This window comes from Anabrus simplex, chromosome 1 (assembly GCF_040414725.1).
Source record: "Anabrus simplex isolate iqAnaSimp1 chromosome 1, ASM4041472v1, whole genome shotgun sequence".
Classification (NCBI taxonomy): domain Eukaryota; kingdom Metazoa; phylum Arthropoda; class Insecta; order Orthoptera; family Tettigoniidae; genus Anabrus; species Anabrus simplex.
Genome location: NC_090265.1, coordinates 728,353,789 through 728,369,927, shown reverse-complemented (window position 1 = coordinate 728,369,927; position 16,139 = coordinate 728,353,789). Strand labels below are relative to the sequence as shown.

At 38.7% G+C, this 16,139-nt stretch overlaps 1 protein-coding gene across 1 annotated transcript in view; it reads left to right on the top strand.

Moving 5' to 3' along the window:
• Positions 1 to 10,368, top strand: part of LOC136872674 (golgin subfamily A member 3) — a 224,370-nt gene extending 214,002 nt beyond the window's left edge. Inside the window, exons 14-15 of the mRNA XM_067146489.2 lie at positions 6,623 to 6,865; positions 9,943 to 10,368. Coding sequence (XP_067002590.2) covers positions 6,623 to 6,839 — 217 coding nt within the window. The 3' untranslated portion in view covers positions 6,840 to 6,865; positions 9,943 to 10,368. The remainder of the gene's footprint in view (positions 1 to 6,622; positions 6,866 to 9,942) is intronic.
• Positions 10,369 to 16,139: the final 5,771 nt, after the last annotated feature.

The following is a 16,139-nucleotide window of genomic DNA, read 5'->3' as shown; positions in this document are numbered from 1 at the left end:
GGTAGTCAGAGTTGTAAGGATACCATGTTTCTGGGCAGGGTGATGGTGAGAATCTACGTGGAGATATCTATTGGTATGTGTAGGCTTACGATACGCCTTGTGTCCTAAAGATCCATCCTCTTTCTTGGTGACGAGGACATCTAAAAATGGTATCTTGCCGTCAGATTCCATTTCCAAGGTGAAACAAATGGAAGGGTGCTGGCGATTAAGGTGATCCAGAAAGTGACCAAGATTGTCTTCACCTTCTGTCCATACGACGAACGTATCATCCACAAATCGCCACCAGATCTTCGGTTTGCAAGGTGCCGGCGACAAAGCTTTCTCTTCAAATTTTTCCATGAAGAAATTGGCCATAACAGGAGAGAGAGGACTTCCCATGGTCACACCATCTGTCTGTTCATAATATTTCCCATTCCATAGAAAGTAGGAGGAGGTCATGCAGTGATAGAAAAGCCTTGCGATCTCTTCAGTAAAAATATAATTAATGAGAGACAACACCATCAACAGGTACTCTCGTAAACAGAGACACCACGTCGAGACTCACCAAGATATCGCCTGGCTGAAGTGATATAGTTTTTAACTTCTCAATAAAGTGTGTGGAATCCTTAATATATGAAGGGGAGTTACCCAGGTGTGTTTAAAGAAGACTACCTAAATATTTCGAAAGGGCATATGTTGGGGAACCAGTCGTACTGACAATAGGCCTAAGAGGAACACCCTCCTTATGTATTTTGGGAAGGTCATACAGTCTCGGAGGAATAGCATCCCCTGGAAGGAGACTCTTTGCTGTATCTTCTGGAATAGAAGATTGCTTGACCAATTTGACGGTCATATTTGAGTAGCGAGTTGTGGGATCACGACTGTTAATCCTGTATATAGGATCAGCTAACAAGAACGAGATCTTGTTGTCATATTCATCTTTATCCATCACCACCGTCGCGTTACCCTTGTCAGCGGGGAGAACAATAACATCAGAATTGTCCCTTAGATCTTTTAGCGCCCAGATTTCACCTTGTTTTAAGTTGGACTTAGGTGAATTAGTGGTCTTGAGAACTCGGGAACATTCTTGTCTAACTTCCTCAGCCTCTTCAGGTGTGAGGTTATTTACCGAGGATTCTATAGATGTAATAAGTTCCTCAATTGGAATTCTTCTAGGCGCTACAGCAAAGTTGAGACCTTTGGCGAGAACTGCCTCTTGGGTTTCATTCAAAGGCATACTGGACAAATTTACGACAACTTTGTTGGAATCATGTCTAATGGCATGTGGTTTCTGCTTCTGACATAACCTTTCATATTTGGAAATATGCCTGCCCCTAACCTGATCTAGTATGTTGTTGGCTTGCACTGCACATAATCGGACGTCTGTTAAGAAAAAAGATGTAAAAGGAACTGCTTACCTACCTTACATACATAACACGACGGATCGTATTGCTAAAATCTTACGTAGGTACCATGTACGAACTGTTTTTGGAACATCAGTTAAGATTAGGCAACTCCTGCGACCAACTAAGGATAGTTTGCCTAAATTACAACAACCTGGTATCTACAGAGTTCCCTGTACTTGTGGCAAGGTTTATATTGGGCAGACTTCGAGAATGGTGTGTACTCGCATCAAAGAACATACCAGATGTATCAGACTCAACCAACCTGATAAATCAGCTGTTGCTGACCATGCCCTAACACCTGGTCATGATGTCTTGTTCCAAGAAGTGGATGTTCTTGCCCGTATAAAGCAATATCGCCCAAGAATTATCAGGGAGGTGGTTGAAATACGTAAACATCCAGATAATTTTAACCGCGATACAGGTTACAACCTCAGTGAATCATGGCTACGTATAATCAGAACCATTAGAGAGTAATGCTTTGCTGTTACTATTCATTGTCTCTAGCATTGGGATAAAATGGCGTCCTCTTTACATCTTTGGGCACCATTTGAAGCTTCCTTGTTGCTTTCTCCTAGCAACCATCAATACGTCGTTTCTCTTCTCTTTTGTCTCCTGATGAAGAAAGGCAAGGTTCCTTTTGAAACGTTGAGTGTGTTTATAATTATTTACACGGCATAAGCCCAAAAATACAACTCATTAATAGTTACACGGGCCGTGAAAGTCTAAATGATAATAACAGAAAGTACGTTACATTACATTACATTACATTACGTTACATTATTACTTGTCTCCCTGTAGACTAATGCATTTGGTCCAGCGATGTTCCGGTGCCTTGATCCCATCTCGAAAATGAGATTCCTCCAGGCCTGCAAAATACCTCTCCATTTCGTCTGTCAGTTCTTCCCTTGTAGAAAATCTCAGTTCACCGAGGAAAATTTTCAACTTGGGGAATAGATGAAAGTCTGATGGTGCCAAATCAGGTGAATAAGGTGGATGTGGCAACAATTCGTACCCCAGTTCATGAAGTTTTGCCATGGCAATAACACTTGTGTGCAGCGGAGCGTTGTCCTGATGAAAGATGACCTTTTTCCTTGCCAAACCAGGCCTTGTTTCGCGTATCTTTTCCTGTAGTTGGTCTAGGAGGTTTGCATAGTATTGTCCCATAATTGTTTGGCCAGTAGGAAGATAATTTATCAGCAGAATGCCTTTTGCATCCCAGAAAACTGGGGCCATGACCTTTCCGGCCGAACGCACTGCCTTTGCTTTCTTTGGTGGTGGCGAATCAGCATGTTTCCACTGATTTGACTGCTGTTTTGTCTCTGGGGTATAGTAGTGGACCCAAGTTTCATCTGTAGTCACAAACCGGCGCAAAAAATCTTGTTGGTTGCACTGAAAACGGGCCAGACTTTGTTCGGACATTTCCAATCTGGTGCGTTTATTGTCCAATGTCAAGAGCCGCAGCTCCTATCTTGCAGATAATTTTTTCATACCCAATTCTTCGGTTAAAATATAATATACCCGTTCAGAAGATATCCCTACAGCTTCAGCAATCTCCCGCACTTTCAGTCGACGATCCTCCATGACCATTTTATGCACTTTTGCGATAAATTCTGGGGTCGTAACACTTTTTGGCCATCCACTACGCGGATCATCATCCAAGCTCTCCCAACCAAATTTAAACTCGCTGGTCCACTTGGCAACAGTTGAAAATGAAGGAGCAGAGTCCCCCAGTGTGTTCTGAAAGTCTCTCTCTCTCTCTCTCTCTCTCTCTCTCTCTCTCTCTCTCTCTCTCTCTCTCTCTCTCGTATTCATACCTGCCATCTTGGTACAGTCCGTAGACCCATTTATATTACAATATCTATGGCAATCTATTATATGTCTTATTTAAAAGGCTGTCATTATTGGTACTTCAGGTTAGTGCAATGAATGACAGTAGATCAGGTAGTAGTTTAAGTCACAGATTGTATTGATCTGCTTGCTAATTTGAAGCCTATAAAAATGATTTGCATGATATTGTTAGTGATACAAGCACAAGTGGTAGTTGAGAAAGGGACTATGAGGAGGCATACACATTAGCACCGCCTGCCAAAATGTTACAGTATATCGTTTTCAGTGTGGTGTAAATAAATATCACACTAGATACATTCACTTCTTGATTGGAAAATCACTTTATTAACACAGAGTCTTTTCCTTAACAACACGCAGTTCCCACTCGGTTTGCTTTGTGACAACACAATTACAGTTATAAACAACACTGCAATACTTTTAAGAAAAATACACTGAGGCAATTCACAGTAAATTCTGACAAGTACAGATATCAACAAGTCCTCACGCTGATTATTCACTTCATCATTACAAGGCAAGACCAACTAACTATCCGGCCTCTTGACCGTCAGCTCGATGTATATACCCTTCGACAGATCGTGTAGTAATCTCTAACTTCTGGAAATGTTCCTGCAACAATCTAAATGGAACACACTCAATCGATTGATCAACTGGCCAGTCGAATGGAGGACTCCTGTGGATATTGAACTCAAATATCCGTCTACAGTACCACGACCCATAATGAAAGAGTCTACATAATTCCGAAAGTTTCCACATATATCTGGATAATAAAACATCGCAGTAAGCTTCCAGAAATCTTCATATGTATCAGAATGATAGTGGATCATACACAATATACAAATATTGAGGGTTTTCTACAGTTTTTGACTGAACAAATTTTCAGGTTATAAGAATTTACAATACATATTTATAGGGAAATCATATTTAGTCATACTTGGCATCTAATAAAAAATTAAAATATATTAAACATAATAATTGAAGGTTTTACAAGGGTTAGATTACCTGTAAGATAGCGTACATGCGACATACAACAGCTGTTTTATTTCATTAAGAAGGAATTCATACCTATAGACTCCACATTTGATTGTGTAGGCTCAGGTTCTAAATCTGAAGTAACCAATGATAAATCAGCAGATATTGACGATGTGAACGCATGAATATTCACACGCGCGCGCGTGCGCGCACACACACCCCCCCTGGAAGACTGCCAAGAGTCCAAAAAAAAAATTGCATTTTGAGTCCTTTGGTGCATATAAATGCCTATTATGAGGTCCATGGCCTGGAAAAGTGCCACAACTCAAATTGTAAAGATGGCAATTCTATTATACATAATTCATTTCTTCTTGTAGCATCTGACAACTCAAACAATAGGAGAATGCCACATCTCTAAAGTGGCAGTTTTCTTCTCATTCATTTGGCCGTAAATCCTTTACATCTTGAATTATAGCAGTGTTCTTATCTGGAAATGGCAGCTGCTTTGTGGTGCTGCTTAAATCAGCATATTGTTTAGAAGTGCTTTGATTGTGAAATATATACTGATCAGCCAGAACATTATGACCCCGCACCTACTATCGATATAAACCCGTCCATGTGATAACAACGTCACCTGACGAGGAATGACTGCTAGTCAGACACGCACGGTGCATATAGTATCAGTAAGCTTGCTGTTCGTGTGCAGAATGGGGAAGGCGCACAATCTATCAGAGTTTTGACCGACGGCAGATTGTAATGGCCCTGAAGCTCGGTACAAACATTTCGGAAAATGCATGACTTGTCGGGTGTTCAAGAAGTGCTGTGGTGAGTGTCAACAACAAGTGGCGAAACCGAGGGGAAACTATGTCCAAACTTCAAGGGGTTGGGCGGCCACCCCTCATTACAGATGTTGGACTTCGTAGGCTGGGCAGAGTGGTAAACCAGGAAAGGCGGTGAACTGTGGCAGAACTAACATCAGACTTTAATGCTGAGCAGAGTACAACTGTGTCTGAACACACACTGCACCAAACACTCCTGAGGATGAACCTCTGCAACCGATGACCCATGCACGTTAACGCCACAACATTGGCAACTATGACTGAAATGGGCACGTGACCATCGTCACTGGACATTGGCGCAGTGACAGAGCGTTGCATGGTCTGATGAATCCCAATACCTTATTCATCATGCTGATGGGACGGTGTGAATCTGTCGTCTTCCAGGGAAACAGCTCCTTGACTGCGGGACAGTAACAAGCTGCCAGCGGCTCAGATATGCTCTGGGGAACATTCATGTGGGCATCCATGGATCCAGTGGACCTCGTGCAAGGCACCATGATCGCCAAGAAGTATTGTGCACTGGTTGCAGACCACATACACCCCTTCATGACAGTCATGTTTTCCAGTGGCAGTGGCATTTCTCAGCAAGATAACACGCCATTTCACAAGGCCAGGAGTGTGATGGAGTGGTTCGAGGAACACAGTGGCGAGTTGCAATTGATGCGCTGGCCCTCCTACCTTGCGAGATCTTAACCCGATCGAACACATCTGGGACGTGATTTAATGTGGCATCAGAGCTCATCACCTCCATCCCCATAATTTATGGGAATCAGATGACTTGTGTGTGTGGAGATGTGGTGCCAACTCCCTCCAGCAACCCAAGGCCTCGTTGCTTCCGCACCAAGATGTGTTTCCGCTGTTATCCATGCCAAAGGTGGCCGTAGTAGGTACGTGGTCATAATATTCTGGCTGATCAGTGTAAATGTAGATAGGCACTTTGATTTTTTAAAAATGTCTTTGAAATATTCTTTATTGGTTCATTGGCACTTGAAATAATAAAGGTTGTAAGAATAAATGGTAAAAGTGTGGAAATTAGTAGAAACCTGCAGGTTTGTTTATGTCTAGCATAAATTTTGAATTTTGTATTGTTAAAAGAAGACAGTTATTATTTATTTACTTTTTTTAACAGATTGTTTTGTTAACATTTGTTGGCTTTTCTGGATTTCCAGTATTCCATCTTGGACAGTACAATTCTTCACTCTTTTGATCACTGTGCACCTGGTCGTCTAGGTTTGCTGGGTTTGATTTCAAAATACGAATGTAGAAATCTTTTCAATGTGGACAAAACAGGATTATACTTTGGTTTATTATTATCAATTTAAGATTGTGGATTTGCTCTGCTGCTGATTAGCCTTTCTGAAAACCTCCTTAGTATTCTCCAAGTGAGGACTCAACTTGCTATTCTAGTCATTCTATGATCGATAATGATAGAATCTTATATTATTGTTATTCAGTTCCTGTTTCCAGTTTTCTCCTGGGAGGGATTATTATTATTATTATTATTATTATTATTATTATTATTATTATTATTATTATTATTATTATTATTATTATTATTATTACTATTATTCCTTCTTTCAGTGTAATGCATCAAGAATCTTCTATGAGAGAAAAGGAGAGAGAGATATCAGTACTTGGAAAGAAGATTACTCTTCTGGAAAATGCAAACTCTGATCTCCTTGCAAAAGTTCTTCAGCTCAAGTATACCTCATCTGTGAGACATGGCATGAAAAATGCTGGTGCTATTCCTAAGAGTAACAGTGTGGAAGGGGTGCTGATGGATCTGGGGAGTGTCTGAAAATGTTCAACATGTGACATAATTATGTAAGTACGTATTCCACTTAAAAACTGAAGCTGAAATTTAATGGTAACTTGTCGATTCAAAACTCCAGTACCGTTTTATATTTAGAAGGAGCTTATTTTGGAAGAAAAATATTTTCTTTAAATCTTACATCTTTCATCAAATAGTATACCGGGCGAGTTGGCCATGTAGTTAGGGGGTGCGTAGCTGTGAGCTTGCATCCGGTAGATAGTGGGTTCGAACCCCACTGTCGGCAGCCCTGAAGATGGTTTTACGTGGTTTCCCATTTTCAATCAAGGCAAATGCTGGAACTGTACCTTAATTGAGGCCATGGCCACTTCCTTCCCACTCCTAGACCTTTCCTATCCCATCGTCACCGTAAGACTTATCTGTGTCAGTGTGACGTAAAACAAATTGTCATAATGGTATAGAGTGAAATGTTTCTGTAATGAACACCAGGATAATGAAACGTTTAGAATTGTACGCTTGTTTTTAATTTCCTTCTCTTTACCCTGTTTAATGTATCTTAAAACATTTCATTGTAACAAAATTCAAACTTTCAGCATACAGTAACGAATTAAAATTTCACCCATTTGCCTATATTTAACTTCATTTTTTGAAATTATTTTGAAATTTATATGTTTTATAAGATAAATATTATTCTTAATACATTATTTTATTATTCAGACAGTATGATATTAATTTTCTATTCATGTACGCGATTGGTCGAGCAGAATATCAATTTGAAACTAACCAATAAACTTTGTGCATCTTCGAATGCAAGAAGTCACACTGTTGGCTGGGTACGAACACAAAGTTTTCAATCAACCATTGAATGTTATGATTTCATATCTCTACCATACTGTTTTGTTTATTCGTGTGCCAGCTATCAACACAGACGAAAATTACAAACTACTTTACTATAGTAAATCAAAACTCTTAAAATCACATTATTAATTATTATTAATAATTTGTAACTGATTTGTATAATATTGCCAATAAATAATAATAATTAACTATAATCATTGCCCCATGCTTGGGTGCCATGTGTAACTTTACTATTAATAATAATAAAATAACATAAATAAAATGTATCTGAAACATTTAATAAAATAATCGAAATGTCCGTAGTATGGATGCCAGAGTTCACCAAAATGGATCCCTCGAATTTAGATAGAGCATGATAATTCTTTGTCTCCCAGGGCGTGTACATAACGCTGCGTACTGGTACATCTGCTTCAGGCCATACCTAACCTTCTGAAAATGACTAAATAGGTTGGAACTGCACCTAGGTTCATCAATAACTCCACTGATTCTAAAATATCTAACTATAATCCGTGCATGAGCACCTCATCAACACACCAAAATACACTTACAATACACAAACAAAATATTACTGGAAGACTCCATATTTACAACAACAACAAAGAAAACAGTGGAAAAACAAAAGCGAGGACTAAGCTACCATTTGTGATTATAGTCCGTTGAACAATGTACATATATGTAGATAAGAACCCTTCACTGTCTCTATCAACACGACTTGCCAATTCTCATAATCGGCACTGATTATTTCACACAGATACTGTACCTCATAATGCTGTGTTCACTGACTTTAACACTTGTTTTAAACATATATTCACTTGAGCAACACACACTTGTCGTTCCTGAACATAAATGGAAAGTCTGAGATGGCTTTCACCAACATACAATACTAGGCCGCCACAAGTGCTACAATACCCACTGCATAAGCACTCCACAGCTTGTAGGTTAGCCGCTTTCCTTGGACATAAAAAGACTACGTTCCATGAACGTTGGAAGTCCAGTCCAGTATAGTGCAACCGTGTCACTACTGTACCGTATATCCAGTTTCACTCCCGTATCGTGTGTCCGCACTACTTCATTCCCGTACAGTGTGTGTAGTTCCCTTCCGCTGTGATGTCGAAGTTTATATAGACCTCCGCTTCTCCCTTCCTCTCACATGATATGTCGAGATTGATCCTGGCCAGCCAATCATGAGTGGATCCTCTAGTCAAGTCCACACCGTGAACTACTTCTTGGTCCCAAGACAATAACAAACTCTGGGGTGTTTCACGTGAGTCATAGAACTTTCCTACTGCAACATCAACAAGGTCATGTGATTCTGGACTATTAACATGATTCATAGAACTTCCCGACTACAACAAGCAGTCCATCTCATCAAACACTGGGATATACACAACTCGTGCAAAGTTTCCAAGTTCAATATAGCAATGTTTTCCCAGCCGTTGTACAAAACAAATTACTCATACTACATATGGAGACCTCCCAGCTTAAAAATATTAATGACAAAATATACAACTGAAATAATAATAATAATAATAATAATAATAATAATAATAATAATAATAATAATAATAAATCGAATACTGACAATAATATCTCTCATTTCTAAATATAGTGAGAGGGTGTGATATATGTACTATCACAAATTATTATTAATTTCAGAAATCAGTTCCACCATTTAAGAATTCAGTTTGACAATGTGGCTGCAAATGTAACACCTAACCTATAAAACCTTATTCAGCTTACTTTTTTCTATCTTAAACTTCATTTTTGGTTCTAAAAAAGGACATGATGTAGTAAGAATAATATTCAGTTGTCGAACATAAAATTAGACCTGAAATGTTGAAATATAGTGAGAAGGCAGAGGTGCTATGGCTTCTTAGAGTAAAAAACAGTGGCAGGAGGGTACTCTGAATGAGAAGATTAAAGCTAAGTTAGGAACGAACATGATTTATGGAGCTGTACGCATAAATCGGCTTTGGTGGTGGGATCATATGAGGTGAATGGAGGAGGATAGGTTATCTAGGAGAATAATAGAATGATGGATCTAGGAGAATAATGGAATGATGGACTTGATTGGGTCAGATTAATTCTTCTAGTTCGGGGTCTGGAGTTTGTGATTGTCTCAACATAGAGCACATCACATGACAAACCACCACAAAAACACATAGTAGTGAATTCCTCCCTCATGAAGGACATAGAAAGTTGTGACCCCAGGTCAGGAGATGTATTTGTGTTAAACTGTTCCAACTAACTTCCTTCTCTGTGTATTTTCCAGTGGCCTCCACTTCTCATCTCTCCTCTTCTTGATGTAACGTCATGAGCACAAGAGGTTGACAAACACTGCCAAATGGCATCGGGGAACGCAGCTCGATATGTATTTTTATAGATGATCTCTGGTAATGGCTAAATCAAGGATATGCATTAATTTATGATTGTTTCTGGCTCTTCTTTTCTATTCTAGGTGGAGAAATTAGGTGCTTGTCTGAAATAATCTAGAAAATTGTTGTGTATGAGAAAATTTACTGTAAATTTAGGTAATTGGTTACACAGTGCACATGACCCTAAGGTGACCAACCTATAAGTATCCAGGGAATGTTCCCGTTAGTAGAACGTACATATTACCTTGTAGCTCTGACCATTGACTAATGTACTCTATATAAGAAACAAAATAGAAACCTATGACTCTTGAAAAAGAACTCCTTTAAAGATTGTCAGCCATCCATGGATAAATTGCATAATTCCTTAGAAGTGGAATTCATTAACTGTTTTAACTGCCATTAGGAGGATATTTATTTGTATATAAAAGTTTGACTTATACAATGACACCTTTCTGTACCAGAATTGCACAATATCTTTATTCCCATCGTACACTGACATATGATTAATGCATTTCATGACGACTTATGATAGTATTTAGGAGGATCTCCTCTCATGGCAATGGAACATTCCTGCCCTTCAGTTCCTCTTAAAGACCTCCAAATAGAATTGAAAATGAAAGTGGTACTTCCTTTCCATTGAAAAATAGGAAGGTGGAGGTCGTCAGATTTTGAGAGTTTGGAAGAACTATAGTAGTGGCTGCAACATTATCTGTTACTGGTGCTGAAGAGAAAGTGTGTGAACTGAGAACAAACATACAAGCTATGGTAGGATGGTAGTATGAATCTCTTTTTCTAAAGTGCTGGGCAGTTTCATGTAAGTAGACAATACAATAAACTCCTGGTTATTCAGGCTAATGAATGAGAGAATGGGAATTTTAAAAAAAAATTAAAACAGATAATCCAATTCAGTAAAAATTTATTGGCAACATTTAAAATATGCAATGAAGAGTTTATTTTGAACAATACTGTGTAATGTTTGTTTTTGAGAGTTTCCACACAACACTTTCCTTGTTAACTCATACTTGAAGTTTGTCAGAACACCACAATGCAGTGCTACTGCTCACAGGCACAGAACAATCATTATCGTCATCTTCTCCGTTGACTTCCATTTTTTTTAAATATTACTGATATTGTTTAACAGGTTTTTTAAGATTTTGCTACCATTATGAGATAAAACTGAAGAGCAGAGACTGAATTCACTTTTTGCAAAGTTCTGTCATAAAAGATACATTTCTTAACAACTCAGTTCACAGAAAGCCTCATCCAGATGGAGGGAAAAAGGATGTGCACTACTCTACAATTTTTTATTTGTTTATAATTTTGCTGTTTTTTTAGGTCGTACAAATAACCTGCACACAAATAATTGGAAGTCTGCTGTACATTCCTAATGTTTCACCATTTTCTTCTCTGACTAATTTACAAATGTATCTGTTATCATTTCAACAGTAAAATTGTCACATAGGGATGAAGGGAAGGACTTAGTTCGGCTGCTCTGCTAATAACAGAATGTCCTATTTCAGAAAAAAGGCATAATTTTTTAAAGATAGTTCGACACAAGTTCACATAATCTGCGCCAAACTGTACGGTAGCAAGATAATTTTCTCACTGCCCAATCTTTCCTCTCATGTTATACGCCTCCAAGACTGAAAAATTTAGTGTCAAACTGTATTATAAGAAATAATATTGTCAATTTATTTCTTCAATATGGAACAAAAATGAAATTTATAGCTTATAATTAGGGCTCGGATCGATATGCTCGATAAAATCTCCAGATATGCTTGAAAACCCTGTGTTGTATGCTTGATAGATATACTCGAAAAACCCATTATATGCTCCGTAGATATGTTCGAAAACCCCATTATATGCGGTTAAATATGCGGAATATGCTCGAAAAACGCCATTGAAAACTATAGAAAGGAAAGTGAAACGAAAAAACCAATAATATGTCTTTATATACGAGCTTTATTTTCTAATTGTACGTACGATACACTGCGATATACTCGCATTCAAGTTTCAAGTATATATATGAGAAGTTTTTTAAATAAAAGTTACAGTTTAAAAGTTCATTTACAAAATGTTCAGAATTAGGCATGTCAATGAAGTAGATCTGCATTGGTCTGTACAACAAGAATGTTTTCAATTTTGAATGATTTTTTTAAATCAGTCAATAAAAGTTTCAGTGATGAGAACGATCTTTCAACATCAACTGACACGAGAGGTAAATACTTGAATGATGCTGCTTCTTGTGCAGAGTAGTTCAGAAAATCCTCTGACGATGCAGACTCGCCACGCAGCATCCTCTCAAGTTCAACAATGCACTCCAACTGGGATTTTGAGCCAGCACGAACTCCAACTTTTTTTTCACGGTTTTCCCAGGTTCTCCAGGCCACGAGTCGGCTTCTTGGATGACTCCTTGTATTGTAGCGACCACTTCAACTCCATCCCTCGTGATTCCACTTTTAGGATGGCCTCAGGAAAGACGCTCTTGTAGGCTTTTATGAAAGTGAAGGATGGCATCAAACCCTTCATTTTAAAAACATATTGATCACCTGGAAAAACTATAATTGAAAAACATTAGCCGAGGAGAATAACTGAGACGTATGATGGATAAACATAAAAGGTATGAAAAATGGTAGAGAAAACCTCGAAAATGAGAAGATTTTAAACATTTCCTATAGTCTTACCTCTTCTATTGCCCCATGATTTTCAGCGTAATACAAGGCAGCCAAGATCCAAGTTCCCCATCGCGTCAATATGGGCTCGGGAGGTAAAGGCAGCTCTGGATGCCTCGTCTTGAAAGCACGTATGCGAGAAGGAGCCTTTAAAGATAAAAATTTTCTTCACTGAAGAAATTACTCTGTTGACGCTGGGCGATTTTTCGCGCCGCTCCTCAGCAACTCTATGCATTGCATGGGCAAGACACGTAACATGTAACATCTTCGGGTAGAGAAGCTTGAAGCTCTTCCCAGCCTGAATCATGTAGGGAGCAGCGTCAGTCACCAATGTGAGTACTTTTTTTACCTCCTCATCTGAAAAGGTTGGCCACAGCAAGCCTGAAACAGGAATGCATAAAATGAAGGGTGAACCGATTCTGACATGCCGTACGACTGTAAGAGAACTATCAGAGTCTTCACTGAGCATACGTAGAATGCATTGAAATTATAGCCAGACTGTACTTACTTTTCTTTGGAAAAATGCTCTAAAAATAAATTAACAAAAATATACTTACGCAGAGTTGTTTGCACAATGGTACCACGGTTTGTCACATCTAGCTCCCTGCACAGAATTACGTGGCCCTTTCCCGGTTCACTGGGACTGAGTTTTACGACAATAACGTTGGCCATGTATCTTCCACAACAATCTGTGGTCTCGTCGATAGATAATCAAATTGGGTGGCTCCCGATGTCGTCCCTGATTGCATGTAGAACCTGGTGAAAAAAGTACCTGAATGAATATGTTTCATGGAATGAAGGTATTATCGAGAGATTACCTTCATCCATGTTAAAATTACTTCTAAATTGTTTAAACGAGAATGCGGAATCCAGCAAGCGTGCATGAATTAATACTTTTTTTATACTCTGAAGAAACATAATTTTTACGTACGGTCGACTCATGATGGAACTCTCTTCCTGCAAAGTCCTTGAAGAGAGCTATAATCTCAGCATGTTCAACCTTATAGAGGGGTATGTTGGCGCTTAAGAACGCCCTACAAACTCTGGAAGAGAACTCGTCCGAATGCTGTTGCTGATTGAACAAAGGTTGTATCAGCGCTTACTTCTTTGATTTCCTTTTTTTTTAATTCTTTGACTTTTGCTGAATGCCCACTTGTGGCTTTACGTTGGGAAAATTGAAAACCCTTCGAAATCTTCATCTGCAAATAAATAGGTAGGTACGCATAAGTGAGAAAAAATACATTGAATGAACAAAAATAAAGCATTGTGGATTATGAAATTATTTTCAAATATTACAGTAGAAATACGAGCACCCTCTCAACGATCCCTTGAAAAGCCAGCAAATGTGAATGTCAATTTCCGCCTCGGAAATGTAAAATCTGAGGATCTAACGGATCTACACTCCGAATTCTTACACTTCTCTCTACTTACCCAGTAGGTAGGCACCGTATGCTGCACATACGGCTTACTTGAAATTTCAACTGTTTGACCAGTAATCTCTTTAAGAATATAGATGTGAAAATGTCAATAAGAACTCGCCTCTTTTACGCACATTTTGCAGAAAAGAATTCGAACCTTAAGGACGGTCAGGGCCCGAAGAAAAACAAATTATTTAGACGAAAACCACAAAAATATGCATTTATATGCTTCTGTTCTGAAAACTGCTGTTTTATGCATTTATATGCTTGATAAATTTAAATTCTGTTGGTCCCCGAGAGATGAAAATACCACCGAAAGGCTTCTTTCATTGTGTACTATTCAGGATAAAAAATATGATAATATGCTCGAATCCGAGCCGTACTTATAATCAAACTGTATTTATACCTGACTTACTTCAGACATAACAGCGAGTTTCAAATTGGATATCATAGTTGCACATGGTCGCAGTGAATCTATAAGAATTTTGGAAGTCATTCTTTTGCTGTCACATGTTACTAGCCATAAAACTTCAAGTTTTTACTTTTCAAAGTTCTAGATAACCACAATATAAATGTGTGGGTGGCTGACATTTAAAAATCGGAAGTTCTACTGTAATAGAGAATTTTGTCTACTATAAAGATCACAGGATCATAGAAGATTCGTACACTGGCATTTCCGTTGGGTGGAAAGCTTGTCCACCTCTTGCAGTTTTTCCTATTTCTCTATCGGGAAAGTCTCCTGTTTGTGCAGCCCAATGAAAGTGCGGGGTGTGTCAAGAGTTGGTTAAAAATAATTCATGGGTGATTGTTAATATGGGATTATATAGTGCGCGGATTTTTAAGCCTATAGTTGTAATATAATATTTTCAACCAGTTGGAAGGGAAATTGTATATTTCTCATACAATCTGCCCATTCGTGGACCACTCAGCTGCCTTTTAAATTCAGTTGTATATCAATTATCCACTTCTGGAGAAATTTCCTTGATTCCTTTGCGAGGAGAGCTAGGCCGAGTCTCAAGAATCTTCTTGTGCATACAACTTGTATAAACATGCTCTGCATAGAAGTGAACAAACTGAGCCAGTTGGCTGTGTGGTTTGGACTGTGTAACTGTGAGTTTGACTTCAGGAGAGTGTAGGTTCAAACTCCACTGTCAGCAACCCTGAGGATGGTTTTCCATGTTTTCATATGAAGCAAATTTTGGGACTGTTCCTTATTTAAGGCCATGGTTGCTTGCTTCCCAGTCGTAGCCCTCTGTTAACCCACTGTTACTAAAAAATTGTCAAAATCGATGCAACATAAAACCACTTTCAAAAAAGGGAGAAAAGAAAGAAATGCAAGTTCCTTTAGGTCGCACAGACACAGATAGGTCTTTTGGTGACGATGGGACAGGAAAGTGCTGGAGGTGGAAAGGAAGCAGCCATGGCCTTATTTAAGGTACAACCCCAGCATTTGCCTGGTGTGAAAATGTGAAACCACGAAAAACCATCTTCAAGGCTGCCGAGAGTGGGGCTCGAACCCACTTTCTTCCGAATACTGGATACTGGCCGCACTTAAGAGACTGCAGCTATCGAGCTCGATAAGAAAGAAATGAACAAAGGTCAAAAATCTGAATCACAACCCTGGCAGTTGTACTGAGTATTATTTTCCTTTTAACTTTCTCGCTTGTCTCTTGTTCATCATCATCCTCTGACTGCTTAACTTTTTATTTGTGAAGGATTAAAAAAATACTGTTTACAAATTTCATTATCATGGTCCATCTTGGCTTAGATTCAACTTTGATTTAAAGGTAGCACCTTTCAGTACTTCGTATGATTATTCTACATTTGCATATAACTAACACTTAGCTTAATGTCTATTTTAGGACATGTTTCATCTCACGTGCAAAATATCGTCCCCACTCTGGCGAACTAGTGAAAGTGACAAACTAGGGAATCTGTACTTCTGAAGTTTTGGTGTAGATTTTATTGGTTAAATATTGTCTACCCTCTGACAAAGTCTCACAT